Here is an 18,944-nt window from a genome sequence, read left to right on the forward strand (position 1 = left end):
GAATGAGAGCACTCATTGTGACTGTGTGACTCAAGACTGTTGGGCCAGCTCCCAGGAAGCCGGGTGTGCGTTCTTGTTAGTGTCTGCCAGGCAAGCAGGTGTCTGCGATGTGAGAGGCATTGATTCCCTCTTGGAGGCACAGTGAGGCTCTCCCGGCAGAGTTGAAGGAACTCACGGTCTTTGCCTATTAGGCAGCCGGGTGGAGCTACTTAGCATCTTCACTGTAGCTTTCTGTCACTGTGGCATCAGGAATTGTTGGTCCTTTGCCTAGAAAGCCTTAACTTGCCTCTAGAAAATCCCCTGGTATTACAATATCATGGCATTGGAACTCTTAAGTCTCCTGCTACGGGAGCTTAGAGCGGAGCCATAGCAAACTCCTCCAATCCCCTCACGTGGCCTAGGAGCTCCTATTTCATTTTCATCTTCCCATTCCACCCCTCACCAGTATGAATGGTCTGGAACCAGCCAAAACACTGCATTTTTACCTTCCTATCTTCTCGGGACCCTACACTGTTCTTCAAAGCCACTTTGGATTATTGGCTGCTTCCGAAAATCATGGAAAGTGGCCTGCCTCTGGCGTTCAGAAGCCAAGCAGTCGAGGGAAAGACTATCCTGTACCTCTGCTACCTGAGCAGAGGACATGCCCTCCCTGCCCCCACCCCTTTCTAAACTAGGATTGCTTTGCCAAATTGTATTTGAAACTAAGGAAAGGGGAACTGGCTCCTGCAGGCAGAAAGCACCGGAACACCTTCCAAAGCAGGGGCAGCTTCCTCTCGCCTGCTTCACTGCGTCGCCAGCCCTGGATCCTGGGCCCAGTCAGCCTCACCAGTTGTGCTGACTACCGGAAAGGCCCCTTGGAAAGTGTGCCAGTGTCCCCTGTTTTCTGACGTTTTTCCTAGCATGTTTGTGGGTAAAGCTTCCACGTGTCCTTCATAGATGAGCTGAAGTCCGTCTCTGACAGGTGGGCTCAGTCCTACATTGTTGAGTCCCTCGAAGCTTTCAGCATTTTAACTAGAGGCTATCAGTCAATGAAACCAATACTCTGCCTTCTCACCGTTCTGGTCCCCATTAGCCAAGAGATCCATTATTGCCATAATTTGGGGCCAATCCTCTTACAGCACCTGCAGAAACACCTTCAGTTTCCATGAGAGTTCACCACGACACGCCCCCCCCCAATGCCAACCTAAGCAGCCAACAGCCTCCTGTGATAACTGCCCACCCCACCCCCGCCTCTCCCCAACGTCCGCGCCACCACATCTTTTCCTGGCTACTCTTGAGCGTGGACGAAGTTCCTGGGCATAGGAGCTGGGCTTTGTTTGGTTCTTCTCAGCCTTGCTTTAGTTTTCTGAAAGCACAAGTCCAGTGTAGAATCCTGCCACCTCTCAGCACCAGTTCTAGGTGATCCGGGTCTCCCAGTGCCTCAGGAAGACCTTCACTACCTGAGCTTTTGACATCCGCCACTGCAGCTGCCTTCGGGACACCAGGGCGGGAGGGAGTGGGGACGGGGGAGGAAGAGCGGGGTCGTGCCTCTCCTTGTCCTGGGTGGACTCCGTTCAACCGCATTCTTCTGTTGGCATCTCTGCTTCCAGATTGATTTTTGGAGAACCATCACTTTCACATTCCTAATCCTGCTTTGTTTTTGTTGTGTTTTGTTTGAATTTTCTAAAACTTAAACATGCTGCCCTGAAAATACTGTATTTTTGCATTTGTGTTCTGAGAGCCTCCGTGCAGCTGGATCTTTGGGCGGGGGGTGGGGGATGGAATTCAGGATCCATTAGCACTGAGGTATTTAAGATTCGCAACTAGCAATGCAATTTTTTCTAAATATGGGAATATTTACCTTTATTAAGAAACGATACTAAACAATGGTGTCCTGATTATTTTATTATCTTCTCATAATTACTTTTGATTCTACTTGGATTCTGTGTGGTGGTAAACAACAATCATTGCAAACAAAAACTGTAATTTTGTTATCTTGGATTCCATGGGATTTCTTTACTTAAAAAAAAAAAAACGTAATAAAGACTAAAATGTGGTGTGGCTGTGTGTCCTTTGTAGAGAGCACGATTGGGCAAAATGGACATGGTATTTGGCATGTGTAATTCCTATGGTTTTCTGGCAACGTTATTTGAAAAGACCAGGTGAACATGACCTAAATCAAGACAGTTTGGCATAGCAGTTAAGATTTTGCAGTGAGCTGCTCTGGACACTTAGATCCCCTATAAGTGCCTGGGTTCAAATCCCAGCTCTGCTCCTAATTCCGGCTTCCTGTTGGCACAGGTACTGGGAACCAGCAAGTCAAGTACTTGAGTACCTCCCACCCACATGGGAGACCCAGCCTGCATCAACCCTGGCTGTTCAGGGCTTTTGTAGGGTGATGTAGCAGATGGTGTAAAGAGGATCATCTCTAAACCAGTCCAAACCCCAGCTAAGGATCTCCTTGGTCTAAGCACTGGCTTAGCCAAAAGAGATTTTTGTCACCCCTGTACTCGGAAGCTCTCAACACTGCCTCGCAAAACGTGAGGCATGGAAGACCCAAGAATGCCCAATAGCATATTACAAGATTCACAGCTCTGGTGGGCAAGCTTCTGCAGGTGCCACCACCCCTGTAAAACTAGCTGACTCTCGTGAAAGGAAGTCACCTTGCTGAGACAACCACTTAGGAAAAGCTGCCTGGAAGAGGGCTCAGGCTGCAGGTGCTAGGTGGGACGGTGCCAACAGCCTGCCCGTATGGTCATTTGCCATCGCTCTCCCGAGGCAGCCTTCAAGCATGTGACAAACACCTCATTCGCTGCCCCAGTGGGGCTGACACTTTTATCAGAGTTCTCGTTTATTTAATGGGCTCCCAGCTCTAAAGAGAGTCCTTGCCCATGGCAAGGACCAAGCACCTAACCAGATGGCCTTGCCCTTGACGGCCTCTGCTCCTTTTCTCTCTTGGGCATCCTTAGAGGGACACCCAGGAAGGCGCCAGGCACTCCTCTCTGGCTGAAGGACAGCTTGCCCTTGAACTACCGAATTTGTCTCCAGAGATCAAACTGAACCCCTCCCTCTGTGGTTAGATCAGCATCTCTGCAGAAGAGAGGTTTCCCCTTAAAGTTATTTCCTCCTTTATCTGCTGATGGTTGGAGAATTTGACTTGGAATAAGTGGGGTTTTTTTCATTATCATTCTTTTCCTGCTCCTACCTGCACTTCCCAAGCCCACATCAATATAGGAGCATTTGAGGCAAAGCGTGAATAGGGAGTCAAAGGGATTTGACTGCACTTGTGGGTTGGGGTCCCATGGTCCCATTCTAAGCAATTCCTAGGTCTTTGAGCCTCCAAACAAGATTTAACCAATAAAATGGAAATAATTAGATGCCTACCTCAGGAAATCGAGTAGCTGCGATACCCCTCATCTGTACACGCCTAGTCTGAAAATCCAACATGCTTCCAAATCTGAAACTTGAGTGGCACCATGTCATAAGTAAAAAAAATTCCACACCTGATTTCCTATGAGGAATCTTAGTAAAAATATAATACTGAGAAAAGGAAGGGGCTGCTCAGGACCCAGTGCAGAAGCCTAGTGGCTAAGGTCCTCGCCTTGAATACGCCGGGATCCCACATGGGCGCCGGTTCTAATCCCAGCAGCTCCACTTCCCATCCAGCTCCCTGCTTGCAGCCTGGGAAAGCAGTCGAGGATGGCTCAAAGTCTTGGCACCCTGCACTTGGGTGGGAAACCCAGGAGAAGCTCCAGGCTCTTGGCTTTGGGTTGGCTCAGCTCCAGCCATTGCAGCCACTTGGGGAGTGAATCAGATGGAAGATTGTCCTGTCCTCCTTTCTGTATATCTGCCTTTCCAATAAAAATAAAATAAATCTTAAAACATACCAAATGACATGATTGCTTATGGATAACACATAAATTCAATCAGGAATCCTAATGATGCCAAGAAACTGCAAATTGTCCACATCAGCAGCTAATGATAACTCTTTCTGATGTTCAGGAAACGTTTCCTTCATGCACAAAATTACAAGATAATATATAAAATTACCTTCAGTGTATGTGTATGAGGCATATATGAACTAAATTTCATGTTTTGACTTGGATTCTTTTCGCCATGATATCTCATTTTAAATATGCAAATATTCCAACATCCAAAAAATCTGTAATGGCAAAACACTTTCTGATTCCCTCTTTGAATAACATACTCAACCTGTAATATTTTGCAAAACTGTGTTACTTCAGGCAGTGGTTTCGGCTGTTGGTTCACACTGACATGCTGCCTCCTTGGAGAGTGTAAAAGCTAGAGGTGTCACCACTGTTTTGGGGACTCTGTGGTCTCTGCCACCCTCCACCGACCTCATTTCAAGCAGCAAGGCTCCAGACCCGGCACCTGGGATCAGAGGTGGCCCGACTCACACCTCTGCTTCTGGTTGGTCTGGGTTCACACCTCCTCCAGGAAATCTGGCCAGCAACATCGGCATCCTCCTAAGGCTCTGCTGGACGGCCAGTATCACTAGGACGCTCTGAAGCTGCCAGTCCCTTCCCCTACCTAGTGAGGCTGCAAACCACACGGTGATGAAATGCCCCACGATTGGTGTCTCCTGTTTCTGAAGGGTCACACGAGGACGGCCAAAATCTCTTGCTGTGTCCCTCTGACTCTGTCCAAACGCCTGTTATTCCGCAGAATCCCACTTTGTCCCAGCGTCTCTGGATGTGAAACTGTTCTGTGATGTCAAGTGGTGATGGGCAAATCCCTGCTCTGTTGTTCCCGTTCCCTTAGCAAGCAGCTTTGGAAGACACTTTATTGGCCTCCCATCTCATGAGCTAGGGGAGGGGGCAGGGGCTGTGGCTTACTTTAGGAATCACACACAGGCACCTGAAACTTTAAGAGGCTAAACACCTCAAATTCCAACATTCAGTCTTTCCACCCTTTCTCCCAACGACCCCAACGACCCCAACTCCCTGCCCGCTTAGCTTGTACATGGAAGGGCAGTGCCAGCCAGGGCCAGCAGGGGGCGCCTCGAGCCCATAATCGGAGATGCTCACTGGAGCCCAAAGCTGGGACTTTTTCTAAGAAATTTCCTGGGCTTTCTTGACAGGAGGAACCCTGGGCTGAGGCTCTAACTCTGTGGACTTGAAGGAGAACACAGCATCCCTTCAGGTCTGACAGGGAACCAAGGCTGCCCTCTGAGCCTACTGGTCAGTAACTTGCAAACATGCAGTTTTCTGTGTAGACTGACCCCATTTGTAAAGATGGGGCTGTCACAGGTCAAGATGGCTCCCAGTATACTGGGTTCTGAAAAGAAGCAAGTAAGTTCTCAGGGACCAAGAACTGTTTCTCTCAGATTTGGAACAAAGTTCTTAAGAAAACAATAATTAGAGGTGTGCCTTTAGAAAATTCCGGGGACTGGCATTGTGGGGCACTTGAGTTAAGCCATTGCCTATGATATCAACAGCCCATGGGGGCACAGATTCAACAGGATTATTTATCAATAAAATAAATTTAAAAAGAATTACTCTAGGGGCAGGTATTTGGCTTAGTGCTTAAGACACGTGTGTCCCTAATCAGAGTGTCTAAGTTTCATTCCTGGCTGTGACCTGACTCCAGCTTCCTGCCAGCCAAGTAACTTTGTACATGTGTTTATACATATCCTCACTGGAAAGCAAGAAAGAGGACTCTCAGTGCATTGGGAAAATTCCCAAAAGTGTGAAGACAGATGGGACTGGATGGAACCAACAACCTACCAGTTGGAGTCTTGCTCCAAAAGCCCCCACAAGGAAGGAAGTGGGCCGATTCCCTCGGCTACCTGGGTGGAAGCAACCAGGCCAGTCAGCCCTCATCCGTGACCAGCAGCAGTATCAGGCATCTGATTCCAGGTGGCAGGTATGTGTAGCCCCTCAGTGAGGCTTCAGTCAGTGCCTGGGAGCCTCACGCCCAGGAGAAGCCACCGCTCCCCACGGAAAGCGGCATGCCCGCCCCGAGAGGATCTTCACGGGCAACTTCACTGTCCAAAATGAGCACACATCCCAGGAAAGCCAGCTCCAGAGAAAGAAATCATTTGTATTTGTCAACATATGCAGATTCGAGAAGTGCCATTGCATCATTGTCAACCAATTGAGTCTGAAGAGCCAAGAGCTCTAGGTGTATGGCTGGAGGAAAAGGCTTGGCCTGCCCATGCACGGAGCCATCCATCAAGCAAGGGGTGCAGAGCAGAGCTCTCTGGGTGAGAAACTTCCACTGCAGATGGAGTGGGATGGCATGGCTGCCCTGGGAGGAGGGCACAGCTCCTGACCCTCACTGCACGCAGGAGACTGCAGGGGACCCGCGGCAGGCCACCTGATAGGAAGCTGCTGCAAAGCTGCTTCCACCTGAAATTCGGTGTGGAAAACCCCGATCTGTCTGCAGGTGCCAAGATCAGTGTGTCAGCTGAATCAAGTCATTGGGATTTTCACCCCCCCCTCCTTTATTTCTTTTTTATTGTGTTGGGGCAGGACTTTCACCCCAGGCCCCTTGCCTATTATCACAGATCCTAAAGTAGCAAGCATCTGTTAGAAATGAAATCACTGAAAAGTCTGATTGGAAATTCAAGTGCATACCAGTTACCGTCCTACAGACTCAGGGACAGGTGAAACTATAACTGCCCCCTGGGAATTCTGCTCTACTGCCTCCCCCCCCAAGCGAGGGAGGAGCTTAAGGAGGTCTGGGAGTCTCCTCAGGCAGCTCGCTGCCCAACCTGGGCCCCAGGACAGCTGAGAGGGCCCAGGGACCTGGCCCAGTCATCCTCAGAGGGCCGTGTTCTCAGCTGGGGCCCGGGGGCCGAAGAGCTGCTCAGCAACAGCCTTGCCATCGTACTTGGGCTGGGTGCCCCCAAAGTCGGCCGGCAGGATGTTCTCATCAATCTCCTGGAAGAAGCCAGACAGGTCATCTCCATGGACAAAGACCTGCAGGGCAGTGAGGAGACAGCTGAGTGGGAGGGGGCTCCAGCCAAGGACAGGGAACAAGCCCTCCCCCGCACCATGAGGTCCTTCTGCAGGGCCCTGCAGGCTGTGCCATCAGGGTTGGGTGGTTCAGGACCAGGGTGCAGACGGTGGGGCCCTCAGCCCGCTGGCCTCCTCTCTTCATCACATCCTTCCACAACAGGCCCCACACTCACCCTCTCCAGCAGCTTGCTCTTCAGGAAGGGCTTGACCACGTTGTAGGTGGTGGTGAAGTACCATGGTTGATGGATGAAGTGGATGGCTTTGAACCGGGCCGGGAAGGAATCCTGCATTGGCAGAGAGACTCCCAGTGGCCTCCTCTTTCCATCCCCGATCCCGTCCCTTCCCCAGTGGCACCCACACTGCAAGTGGGAAGCCCCAGAAGGGCCACCACTCAACTCTGCCCCTGCAGAGGCAATGAGCCCCAGAATTAGGCGAAGAAGCAAAACAGCAACCTTGCTAATTTTTTTTTGGTGATTGGGCTTTTTCAAATCCACTGGTCTGTGGAGTTCATTGGAAACTGTTAGTTGGAGACCACTGGGAACTACTGTCAGCCCCTCCCATGCACCTGTCCCACCCCATCCCCAGATTTCCAAGGAGCAGGGTAAGAAAGGACTCCTGACACATCAGAATACACAGCACACTTCAAAGCATTCATGGAAAATGGAATTAAAGTCTATTTTGGTCCAAACGTTTAAGTTACTTTTTTTCTATTTTTTTTTTCACTTTGAAAATGGAAATTCTTTTTTATTATTATTATTATCATCATCATCATCATCATTTTATGATACAGCTGCATAGACTCCTGGTATTTCCCTTATCCCCTTCCCAATTTAAACATTAAATTTCATACATAGGGGTTTTTTTCATAATTTTACTTTTCCATGAACTTAATTTTTATTTATTTATTATTATTATTTATTTATTTGTTTATTTAAAAGTTAGGGTGACAGAGACAGCAGGAAAGAGAGAAGGACAAAGATCTTCTATTTGCTGGTTCTCTCCTCCAACAGATGCAACAGCCAGGACTGAGTCAGGCCTAAGCAGGAGTCAGGGGCTCCAGCTGGGTCTCCCACTCCGGAGCAGGGGCCCAGGCACTTGGCCCATCATCTGCTACCTTCCCAGGAGCATTAGAAGGATGCTGGAAGTGGGAGCCAGGGCTGGGACTCATACCCATGCACCCCAAAGTGGGATTCAGGAATTTTAATCACTAAACCCAATGCCTGCCTCTTCTGCTAGGTTTTTGAAGGCCCCTTAGGAGGAGTGAGCTGCCAGTGACGGGATGCTATCCCTTCCTCATCCTCATTCAAAGACAGAAGTGGCATGACAGCTACGGACGGAGAACACGAGCTTGTAGATGGGCACAGGTAGGGGCAAGCCGAGCCTCTGCCACTCTATCACTGTGACCTTGAGAGTCACTTCGATTGCTGCCTCGGTTCTCAGGTTTGTAAAAGGGAACAAGGAGTCACTGAGAGAAGATTTGCAAGGAGTCAAACTTGCCAAAGTGTTGATCACTTTGCAAGTGTCTGTGGTTGCAAATGTAGTTGACTCTGCTCTTTGTGGCACGAAGGGGCCTCTTCTCATGTCCTTGCCAGCCTGCCTTGCAGTGTCCTCACCCCCCTGGGAGGTCCAGCCAGGACCAGTTCCCAGGCCTCACCTGGAGCATGTCCACCATCTTCCTGAGGTCCGCAGGCCGGAGCCCCGCAGCCTGCTGCATGGTGAAGCCCTTGAAATTCTCGATGATGCAGAAACCATTAATTTGGGTTTCCTCATTCTCCAGCAGCTTCTCCAGGATGAAGCAATATGCCTGCAAGATCTCAAGCACAGAGTGAACTGGATGTAAATTCCAACCCAAAACAGATCCCAGGCTCCAGGTCTTTAGGAGCGAGCTACTCAGTTTAATTTGCCAAAGGTTTCCATCTGGGATGTTCTGCGTTTGAGAAAGTAGACCTAGAAAATAACCTGAACTGTCATATCCACAGTTAGATGGAAGAATTTTTTCCCAGTACCAAAGTTCAAGATATTTTAAAAAATATTAGCTTATTTATTTGAAAGACACAGTGGCAGAGAGAGACGAAACGAGACTTTCCACCTGCTGGCTCACTTCCCAAATGCCTGCAACAGTCAGATTTGGGCCAGGGTGAACTCCATCGCATCTATCACGTGGGTAGCAGCAGCCCAATCACCCGTCACCTCCCACTGCCTTTCCAGGCACATTAACAGGAAGCTGGATCTGCGATGGAGCATCTGAGACTCAAACTTGCATCTGATATGGGATGAGGACATCACAAACACCACACCATACCCCCAACCCAGCCCAATAAAGGTGGGACCCATCTAAATAAAAAGAACTGGTGAAATCACGGAATGTTTATGCCATGGAATGCTGGGGTCCGTGTGATGGGTGTGGAAGACAGGAAGGTGTGAAGAGTACTGTTCCATTGCAGGCAGGGCTGCAAGGAACTTCTGGTTGTTTGGCGGATGTCTCTAGGACCACCTGAATGCAGCTCTGCCTCCATTTGCATGGACACCAGACAACCCCATTGAGATTTCTGTAATCTATTTAGGCATTGTCTGCCTCTGCGGAGTTACTGTTAAATATCGATAGGAGCTTAGAAGCTGATGTTGCTGTTACCATTTTTTTTTTTTTTTTAGCCAAAAAGCTGTTATTGCTGTTATGGCTGCATCCTGTGGCAATATGCTAATCAAGGGTGCTAACTACCCTTTTGATTCTATGCTAATCAAGGGTTTTCTGTCTTCAGGTGTAGTGGAATCTATTCTTTCCCTCTTTCTTTGATCTTTTAGGTCCCTCCTGTGAAGTTCTTCCTTCCTTGACTGTCTCAAGACCAAGCTGTAGAATGAGAATTGTGGTAGGAATGTGTTACTGATTGATATGCATCATCTGTTGAGAACTTTTTCCTAGCCAGGTGCCAGGTGGATAACATCCTAGCCTTAGGTGAAACAAATGGCAGAGTTATCTTTAGAAACACCCACTTGACCATGACGTAAAAAGTAAAAATTCTGAGCCAGAGTTTTGACTGATTTTGTATAAATAAAGGGGACAGCTTTTGTGCATTGTCCATTATGATGAAATCCTAGTGGTCTGTCTTTCTTTCTTCTTTGCGCCTCATCCACGCACCCTTTGCGAGTTCGGAACTCAGCTGGAGCTGGACTCCGGCAATGGAATTCCTTGGAGCAATTAAAACTGACCCAGAATTAAAATATTATTCCTAAATATGTGCAATGATTACATATTAGCTCACAATGTCTGAAATGCTCACTGAATATGAAAAAAATAATAAAGATTATTTTAAAATTTTATTTATTTGTTTGAGAGATAGAAAGAAATCCCAGTATCTGGTTCACTCCCTCAAATGCCCACAACAGTTGGGGCTGGGCTACCCCAAAGCCGGGAACCAGGAACTCAATCCAGGTATCACATCAGGTTGGCAGAAACCCAACCACATGAGCCACCATTGCTTCTCTCAGGGTCCACTGGCGTAAAGCTGGTCACAGCCAGGAATTGAACTCTGATATGGGACACACGTGTCTTAAGCACCAAGCCACAGGCCACCTCCTAAAATTATTTTTTAATGATACAAAAGACTAATGATACAGGTATAGTAACATGTAGTATGAATCCATTGTTTTAAAATAAATATGGGGGTGTGCATAACATGTGTGAAGCACAGTGGATTAAACTACAACTCAAGACACCAGCATTCTGTAAGAGTGCTAGTTCAAGTCCCGGCTATACTACCCGAGTGTTTGAGCCCCTGCCATCCACGTGAGAGCCATTCATGGACTTTCTGACTCCTGGCTTTGGCGTGGCCCAGCCTGGCTGCTGTGGCCACTAGGGGATGGAATCAGCAGATAGAAATTTCTCTTCTCTTTCTCACCTTACTCTTGCATTTTCTGTCACTCTGCTTTTCAAATAAATAAGTAAAACAAAATATTTTAATAAAAGACAAAGATTAGAAGATATCACTGATACACATCTCTGGGTGATAGATGGTTTTAAATGTGTGACCTCCTGATATTTTCTAAAATAAGTGAATAGTAGTTAGGAAAGAAAATATATATATATTTCAGAGTATATATACACATATACTCCTGTACTTAAATCTCTTCCTTAAAGAAGTGCTGGGACTGGCACAGTGGCCTAGTGCCTAAAGTCCTCCCATATAGGTGCCAGTTCTAATCCTGGCAGCTCTACTTTCCACCCAGCTCCCTGCTTGTGGCCTGGGAAAGCAGTCGAGGACAGCCCAAAGCCTTACTTAGCACCCTGCAACTGCATGGAAGACCTGGAGGAAGTTTCCTGGCTCCTGGCTTTGGATCGGTGCAGCACCAACCATTGCAGTCACTTAGGGAGTGAATCATCGCCAGAAGCTCTTCCTCTCTGTCTCTCCTCTCTGTATATCTGACTTTGCAATAAAAACAAATAAGTCTTTAAAAAGAAAGAAAGAAAGAAAGAAAGAAAGAAAGAAAGAAAGAAAGAAAGAAAGAAAGAAAGAAAGAAAGAAAGAAAGAAAGGAAGGAAGGAAGAAAGAGAGAAAGAAAGAAAGAAAGAAAGAAAGAAAGAAAGAAAGAAAGAAAGAAAGAAAGAAAGAAAGAAAGAAAGAAAGAAAGAAAGAAAGAAAGAAAGATCAGTGGAAGGCTCGGTGTGATAGCCTAGTGGCTGAAGTCCTTGCCTTGCATGCACTGGGATCACATATGGGTGCCAGTTTATATCCCAGCTGCCCCACCTTCCCATCCAGCTCTCAGACAATGGCCTGGGAAGGCAGTGGAGGATAGCTCAAGTCCTTGTGCCCCTGTATCCACATGGAGAAACCCAGAAGAAGCTCCTGGCTTCAGATCAGCTCAGTTCCAGCCATTGTGGCCAATTGGGAAGTGAACCAGTGGATGGAATATCTTTCTCTCTGTCTTTCCTTCTCTTTGTAAATCTGACTTTCCAATAAAAAAATAAATAAATAAAAAAGAAGTATTTGTGCTAAAGCTATTACCTCATTTAATGGGAAATACAAATATACTTGGAACAAGCTGAGGATGCTTACAGAATTCTAGTTTCCTGTCTTTAGCTTTGTCCAGCCCTGGTTTTTGTGGCCCTCTGGAGAGTGAACCAGCAGATGGAAGATATCTCTCTCTTTCCTTTCAAACAAATTAATAAAAACTTGGAGTTGGGAAGAATAGCTTGGAAAGGTCCCCCCAAAACTCTGAGCAACAAGGATATAACTAAACCTAATCAACATTAAACATATTACAATTTCAAACAGTGTGTTATGGAGTACAAATAGAATAAAGGAATTATAGAACAGAGTAAAAAGCCCAGAAACAGACTCAAGCACATATAAAAATACAAGAATACTTCCACAAATGCATAGAAAATGGAATTAAAAGATAAACTCAAAGGCAACCATTTGTTTAGCAGTTAATGATGCCAGTTAATGCCTCCATCGCAGATCAGAATGCCTGGGTTCGATTCCCAGCTTCTCCCAATTCCAGTCTTCTGTGGACACAGACCCTGGGAGGCAACAGGTGAAGGCTCAGGGAGTCCCTGTCACCCACATGGCAGATCTGGAGCGAGCTCCCAGCTTCCACTAGCCCTGCCCCAACTGCAGCCCCTTCCTATCATCACAGAATGAAAAACTCTCTCAACTGTCTCTCTCTGCCTGTCTCTCAGCTTCTCAAATAAATACATAAACATAATAAAGGATAAGTTTATTTTGGTGCAAAATTTTGAAACCCATGCATAGTTATATATAGATATATATCTACATATATATATAGATAGATAGATAAACATAATATGCATTTTCCACAAACTTCTTGAAGACCTTCACATAGAATATGATGAAGATTGCATCTCGAGTCATTGAGAAACAATGCACATTTCAATAAAATGTGTTAGGGCAACTACATAGCATTTTCCAAAATGAGGTTTTTGGTTTTTTTTTTTTTTTATGTAAAAAATCCTTTTACGGCTCATGACACAAGCTGGAGCTCTCCAAAGACAAACTCTGATGCCCCAATCTAGACGGCTTTCTCAAGAGCTCTCTCAAGCAAAATCTAACACCTTAGCGCCAAGTGAAAAGAGCTCGGCTGCTCAGCAGGTTGGAAGGCGCGCCCTGCAGATCTCTTCCAGCCCCATAGCACAGCAATCCCTTTCTGCTTTTGACAGCACTGCCCCCAGTTCATGGCCCACAGCCGTTGCCCCACTTGGCATCGGATAGGGATCCAAGGACAGCCTCATAGAAGTGGCTTGCAAAGTCTTCCCAGCTGCTCCAGAGCATCCCTGCAAAGTCTGTGCAGCAGGTACCTGCCCTGTCCTCTACAGACCTCTCCCTCTGGGAGCCAAGACCGAGAGTCCCACAAAGGCTGGGGGTGAGGGGACAAGGGAGAAGGCCAGGGAAGCTGTCACTGACCTCATCGAAGGTGATTTCCTCACAGTGCCAGTTCTCAATATTGAAGAGCATGACCACTCGGCCATACTTGTCCCGGCTTGAGAGGACACCGGGGTAGCCAGCCTCAATGGTACAGCGAACGGCCTCTGGGGACAGGCTGTCGAAGAGCTCGGGGTACTGTAGCCGGAAGTTCACGTAACCTACAGGTGGGAGACGTGAGGAGCCCCTTAGGGTACCAGGCCCTCCTTGCCTTGTGCACCTTCTGAAGTGGCCCAGAGCGGGAGGCAGAGACCTGGACCCCTGCCTGGCTCCTCCACACACAGTCTGGGGGGAGACTGACAGCATCCTCCCAGGTCTGACAACAGCCCATTTCACCAAATCATGATGACAACAGCCCATTTCACCAAATCGTGAGTCAGTCAGAAGATTCAAGCTGTGGCCATCACTGTAAACTGTGCAAACACCAGATCTAGACCTAAATATGAAGGTGATTGCTACTTATTTTCTTTCTCATGAAGACAAGAAATCTTGGTATAGTGAGGGTGTGGGTAGGACTAGAAGGAACTCCTGAATCAAATACAAACCCCAGGCGGGTCTGAGGCCCTTCATGGCCACAGCACCACCTGCTGCCCCACAAGCCCAGCCATCCCTTTTCTGAGCAGTTCCTCACCCCTGCAGGCTGCCTCCCTCACCACATCTTAAGTACCTGGGAAGTTTGGGCCCAGAGCAGGTGTTCCAGCAGTGTGTGCCAGGGGATGCCAGCAGGCTGTGCCAGCATGTACCAGGAAGAAGCCATGCCAACTCCTCCCTGTATGGAGTCCTCCAGGCAAATCTCACCCTTCACCTTTCTCCTGCTAAGAGTGGCCTCTGGGTTATGGCTTTCATGCCCACTCTAGCTGTGGTGTCAGCTGTTCCATCCTGGACATGTGCCCTTCTCCGCTGTTCTCTTTCCCTCATCACCAGGGAACACTGCATGTTTTATTTTATTCTGTCTGCTTTATTCATGTTATTTCCACTGTGAGAGCGTAAATTCCAAGAGGACTGGGGACTAGGGGAGGGGAAGGAGAGGGTGTCAGTATTCTGTTACTGACCCCAGGACTGACAGCTAGAGCTGTTCCCATCATCCCCAGTGCCACGGCCACGAGCTTTGGGACCTGCAGTGACCCAGGTGCCACACACGGCTCCTTGCAGCCCTGCAGGGGAAGGCCAGAAAGGAAATGCTCCCCTCGGCCATACACTCACTGAGTCCCAAGGCTGGGAGAGAGGGGCTAGAGCGCCAGAACCCGGGTGGTGTCAGTCAGGCTCATTCGTTCATCGGTTCACTGCCAGCACTGAAAGCCCATTGTTCCCAGGCATCATGTTACCGGTAAGGAGAGGAGGCTGAGAGCGAGGGTCTTGCAGTCCCATGGAGGCGGATTCTTCTCCCGCCCTTACCTCCTGTCCGGAGCTGCACCCCTCACCTTTGAGGAGCTCGTAAGCGCGGCCCACGTTGAATTTGCGCGCGCGGATGAAGCGCAGGAGGAAGGCGCTGTCGCGTTCTCGCATCCTGTCGGCCACCGCCACAGCCAGCTCGTCGCCAGTGGCCGCCTGCGCCTGCATCAGTTCTCGCAGCTCTCGCACGGCCTCGTCCCGGGTCTCCTCCTTCTCGTTTAGTTCGTCCTTGGCCTGGCGCAAGGCAGGGTGTAGATGCAGAGGAGGAAAAGAAACTTGGCAATGAGCTTCCTGTACACCAGAGTCGCGCTGGCCTGGAGGGCCGCGCGTGACCACAGCTAGGGACCACAGCTGCCCTCCTGCCCGCAAGCGCAGTGCCTGCACTGGCAGCACAACAGGTTGCTGTGTTTGGAGAAAATTAGGTCGAACTGCCCATCCTGGTGGCGTTGGCAGAATGAGGGGAAGAGGGTGTCTGTCTCACTGGAATGGCCTCCGCTTAGCCCTTATTCAGCATCCTGCTAAGTCCTGTGAATCCATTATCTTTTTGTTTTTCTTTTATTTTTGTTTAAGATTTATTTGTTTGTTTTTTTATACTTGTAAACAACAGTGACAGAGAAAGAAGAGAGGAGAGAAAGCTTTCCATCCATTGATTCATTCCCTATTTTCCTACAACAGCCAGAGCTGAGCCAGGCTGAAGCCAGGAGCCAGAAGCTCTAACCTAGTGTCCCTCCTGGGTGGCAGAAACTCAGCTATGTGGATCCATCATCTACTGCCTCGCAGGTGCATCAGTGGGAATGCTGGACCTGAAGCAGAGGTGGGTGTCCATCTCAGGCAGTCTCAGGCACTCTGACATCAGATGCCAGCATCCCAGCGGCGGTCTGTGACCTTGGTTTTCAATCTGTGCCACAACCCAGCATGGTGGGTATTCTCCCCATCTCTCAGATGAGTAGACTGAGGCTCGGATGCGAACGTATTCTTATCCAGGATCACCTAGACATTTCTATGGTGACCACAATTTTTCTTTAAGATTACTTATTCATTTGCAAAAGTTACAAAGAAAGAGGCGGGGAGAGGGGTAGAGAGAGCACAATCTTTTATCCACTGGTCCACTCCAGGTCTCCCACATGGGCAGCAAGGGCCCAAGCAATTGTGCTGCTTTTCCTAAGCCATCAGCAGGAGCTGGATCAGAAGTGGAGCAGCTGGGACACAAACCAGCGCTCATATGGGATGTGGGCACTGCAGGCCAAAGGCTTTACCCACTGCACTGCACACTGGTCCGTACTGCTCCACTTTTAACTACCTCATTCTGCTGTCTCAAACCTCACTCAGATCCTTTCAAAAGGAAAAACAAAACAAAAAGAGCCCCCAGCAGATGGCAGTCTGCCTCCTGCCTCCGAACCTCACTTTCCTCCCCTTGGCTGGGCCGGAAGGACTCACCTGAGAAGACAGCCTGAGGGTGAGAGCAAAAGGAGGGGGAGCCAGTGCCTCCTTCCATTGGGTTGCCCAGCTCAGCTACCTCTTATCCCCGACCCCTACCCCTCAATCCACAGAATACAGTCTGGTCATCGCTGAGCTAGTTTAACGCTGTATTCCTAGGTTCGGAAAGCGAGACCCAGAGTGGGGGAAGCTGGAACTTGGGCCTTTTGCCTGTCCAGTGGGGGCAGCAGCAGGACCCTATACTCCAGGGCCACGTTGAAGCCAATGTTCTCCACATCTGACTCCAGGATGGTCCCTAATCCAGAAACCCCAGATTGCAGTCACAGATTAGGCTGGCCTAGGTGTCCATCCAATGGAGCCCTGACTTTCCAGGTGTCCAGGATGAACAGGTTGACCTGGAAAACTGGGGCTACACCCTCTACAGGCTGGGGTACTCTGTGATGGTCCTCCCCACCCCACCCCACCCACCTTCACCCTGTATCAGCTCCCAAAGCTGCCCCTCCCTGCATCTCTGCCTGCCTCACCTTCTGCAAGGTGTGGCGGGGCAGCTGGCTGCATGGGCCAAAGACAGGCCCATGGTCCTTGGTTGTGAGCTGCTCCAGTTGAGCCCTGAGCTCCTGCTCCTCTTCTGGGACCATGCGGAACGTGCCCACCTGGGCAGAAAGGGGTTAGGAAGAAGTGAGAACCCATCCCTGTCCCCCACCAGTATAAGGGAGCATAGCCAATGGCTGGCTCAGTGCACCTAGCACTTCTGCCCAAGGTCAGAGCCCACTGGGAGGTTGTCAAGGTGTGGATGATGGAGAAGCAATAGGAGGGCGAGAAGAAAGCAGAAAGGTGGAGGTTGGAGTACTCACCCCCTCTGACATACTGCCTCTGGGAGACTCAGTCCTCCAAAGAAAGACTCTGTGTTCTCACTCCTGGCCTCCCCCGCGGTCCTGACCTAGGAAGTCAGGGTGTTAGAGACACCATTCTGGAGTTGTATCGGCTGGCTCAGAACCACCAGGGGCATTTGTTTGAAAGGCAGGTGCGGTCCCATCCTTCCACCCCCACCACCTTGTGATGCTGTCTGGAGGTCACGACTGGTTCCCAGGGAGCGCCCCCTGGTGGCTCTGGAGAAGATGGGTCTGAGCTACCCTTGGCAAACTTGCTTTGAGAAGGGACACACAAATCCCTCAAACCTCAACTGAGAAAAAGCCCAGAATCAGACTCCATGCTCAATTAGGTAACCACTGCAGGAGATGTCAGCCCCCTGCCCCTTCTGTGGCCACTTCCCCCAGCTCCCAGCCCAGGGGGCAGCTCTTTCCCCAGTACTTTCATCCTCAGGCATGTTGGTGACCGTTATGTAACCAAGACAGTGGGTATGTGTTCTAGGCTCTGTGCCACACTAGGTATTTTCAACTCCATCATCTCAAATGGAATTATTGGTATTTTTTTTTTGTCTATTTCACATTAAGAGGAAGCAGGGCCAAGGGAGAAGCGATTTGTCCAGGATAGTACAACCCAAAACAGCTGAGGATCAAGACTCAAACCCAAGTTGCGACTTCGTATCAGCTCAAAAGTCGGACCTGGCAGCTTCCACGTGCAGGCTGTGTGAATGATCAGGAGTCCTGGTTGTCTCCTATAAAATGAGGTAGGAAGCTGATAAAATCCAGAGCAAAAATGTGGTGTAACAGTTTAAGCTGCCACTTGCAACACCAGTGTCCCATATTGGAGTGCCAGTTCTAGTTCTGGCTGCTCCATTTCCTATCCAGCCTCCTGCTGCTGCACTGGAAAAAAAAAACAAACAAACAAAAACACCAGCAGAAAATGGCGCAAGTGCTTCTGCCCCTGCCAGCTGAATGGGTGACCCAGATGCAGTTGCTCGTTCTGGTTTTAGCCTGGCCCCAGATATGACTGTGGTGGTCATTTCAGGGATGAACCACTGGGTAAACCTCAGTCTCTGTCTTGCTGTCTCTGTCTTTCTGTCACTTTGCCTTTCAAATAAATAAATACATCTTTTAAAAATATTATGGGATATGATTATTGTACACATAGGCGATGCTTGGCCATGACAGCCTGCAGTGACAATCTGGTCACTCATACGTCTTCCTGCTGTTCTGTTTCTGGACTGTCTCCACTCCTGCCGAAACGTTTCTAGTACCTGTGGGTCCTTTTGTTCAGTTGTGTCACCTACCCATAGAAGTGGCACAGCTAGGACTTGAACCTATGCCTGACATCACACCTGTTTGTTCAAACTTGTGTGCTTGCTTGTTTAGAAAGGCAAAAACACAGTGAGATCTCTCGCCTACCGGTTCACTCCCCCAAATGCCTGCAATAGCCAGCAGTGGGCCAGACTGAAGCCAGGAGCCTGGAGCTCCATCTGTGTCATCTACAGCTGTGGAAGGGACTCAAGCAACTGAGCCGTCACTGCTGCCCCCAGGGTCTGCATTAGCAGGAAGCTGGAATCAGAAGTGAAGCCAGAACTTGAACCCAGGTATTCTGAAATTGGGTGGTGTCAAGTGCTATGCCAAATACCCACCCTACCAAGTCTGACACCTGGAGCTAAGACATCTCCAAGCAAAGTCCCAACAACAACAGACATCATCAAAATCTTAAAAGTCAGAGGGACCTGGGTTGGAGTTAGGCTCAATCCCTCACTAGCTATCGGACCTTAGGCAAATTATCAAACGTGTCTGGGCTTCAGCGTCTGTCAGGTAATGAAACATAATAATAGCAC

General features: G+C 48.9%; 1 protein-coding gene across 1 annotated transcript; it reads right to left on the reverse strand.

Annotated features, from left to right (window-relative positions):
- Positions 1-6,764: 6,764 nt before the first annotated feature.
- On the reverse strand, positions 6,765-17,094 carry LOC121149415 (retinaldehyde-binding protein 1). The gene is made up of 7 exons (XM_040970052.1): positions 17,083-17,094; positions 16,753-16,881; positions 14,821-15,025; positions 13,382-13,560; positions 8,617-8,775; positions 7,136-7,246; positions 6,765-6,923 (listed from the first exon to the last, which is right to left on the reverse strand). The coding sequence occupies exons 1-7, from the start codon at positions 17,092-17,094 to the stop codon at positions 6,765-6,767; spliced, it is 954 nt and encodes a 317-aa protein (XP_040825986.1).
- Positions 17,095-18,944: the final 1,850 nt, after the last annotated feature.

The sequence above is a fragment of the Ochotona curzoniae genome, unplaced genomic scaffold (assembly GCF_017591425.1).
Source record: "Ochotona curzoniae isolate NIBS_2020 unplaced genomic scaffold, NIBS_Ocur_1.0 scaffold_4701, whole genome shotgun sequence".
Taxonomy (NCBI): Eukaryota; Metazoa; Chordata; class Mammalia; order Lagomorpha; family Ochotonidae; genus Ochotona; species Ochotona curzoniae.

What these genes read in the sequence shown, in the direction of transcription:
- LOC121149415 (XM_040970052.1), bottom strand. An exon ending in CGCTTACGAGCTCCTCAAAG is followed by an intron (nt 13,561 to 14,820) that starts GTGAGGGGTGCA and finishes TCCCACCTGTAG; the next exon opens with GTTACGTGAACTTCCGGCTA. An exon ending in AGAGCAAGCTGCTGGAGAGG is followed by an intron (nt 6,924 to 7,135) that starts GTGAGTGTGGGG and finishes ACTGCCCTGCAG; the next exon opens with GTCTTTGTCCATGGAGATGA.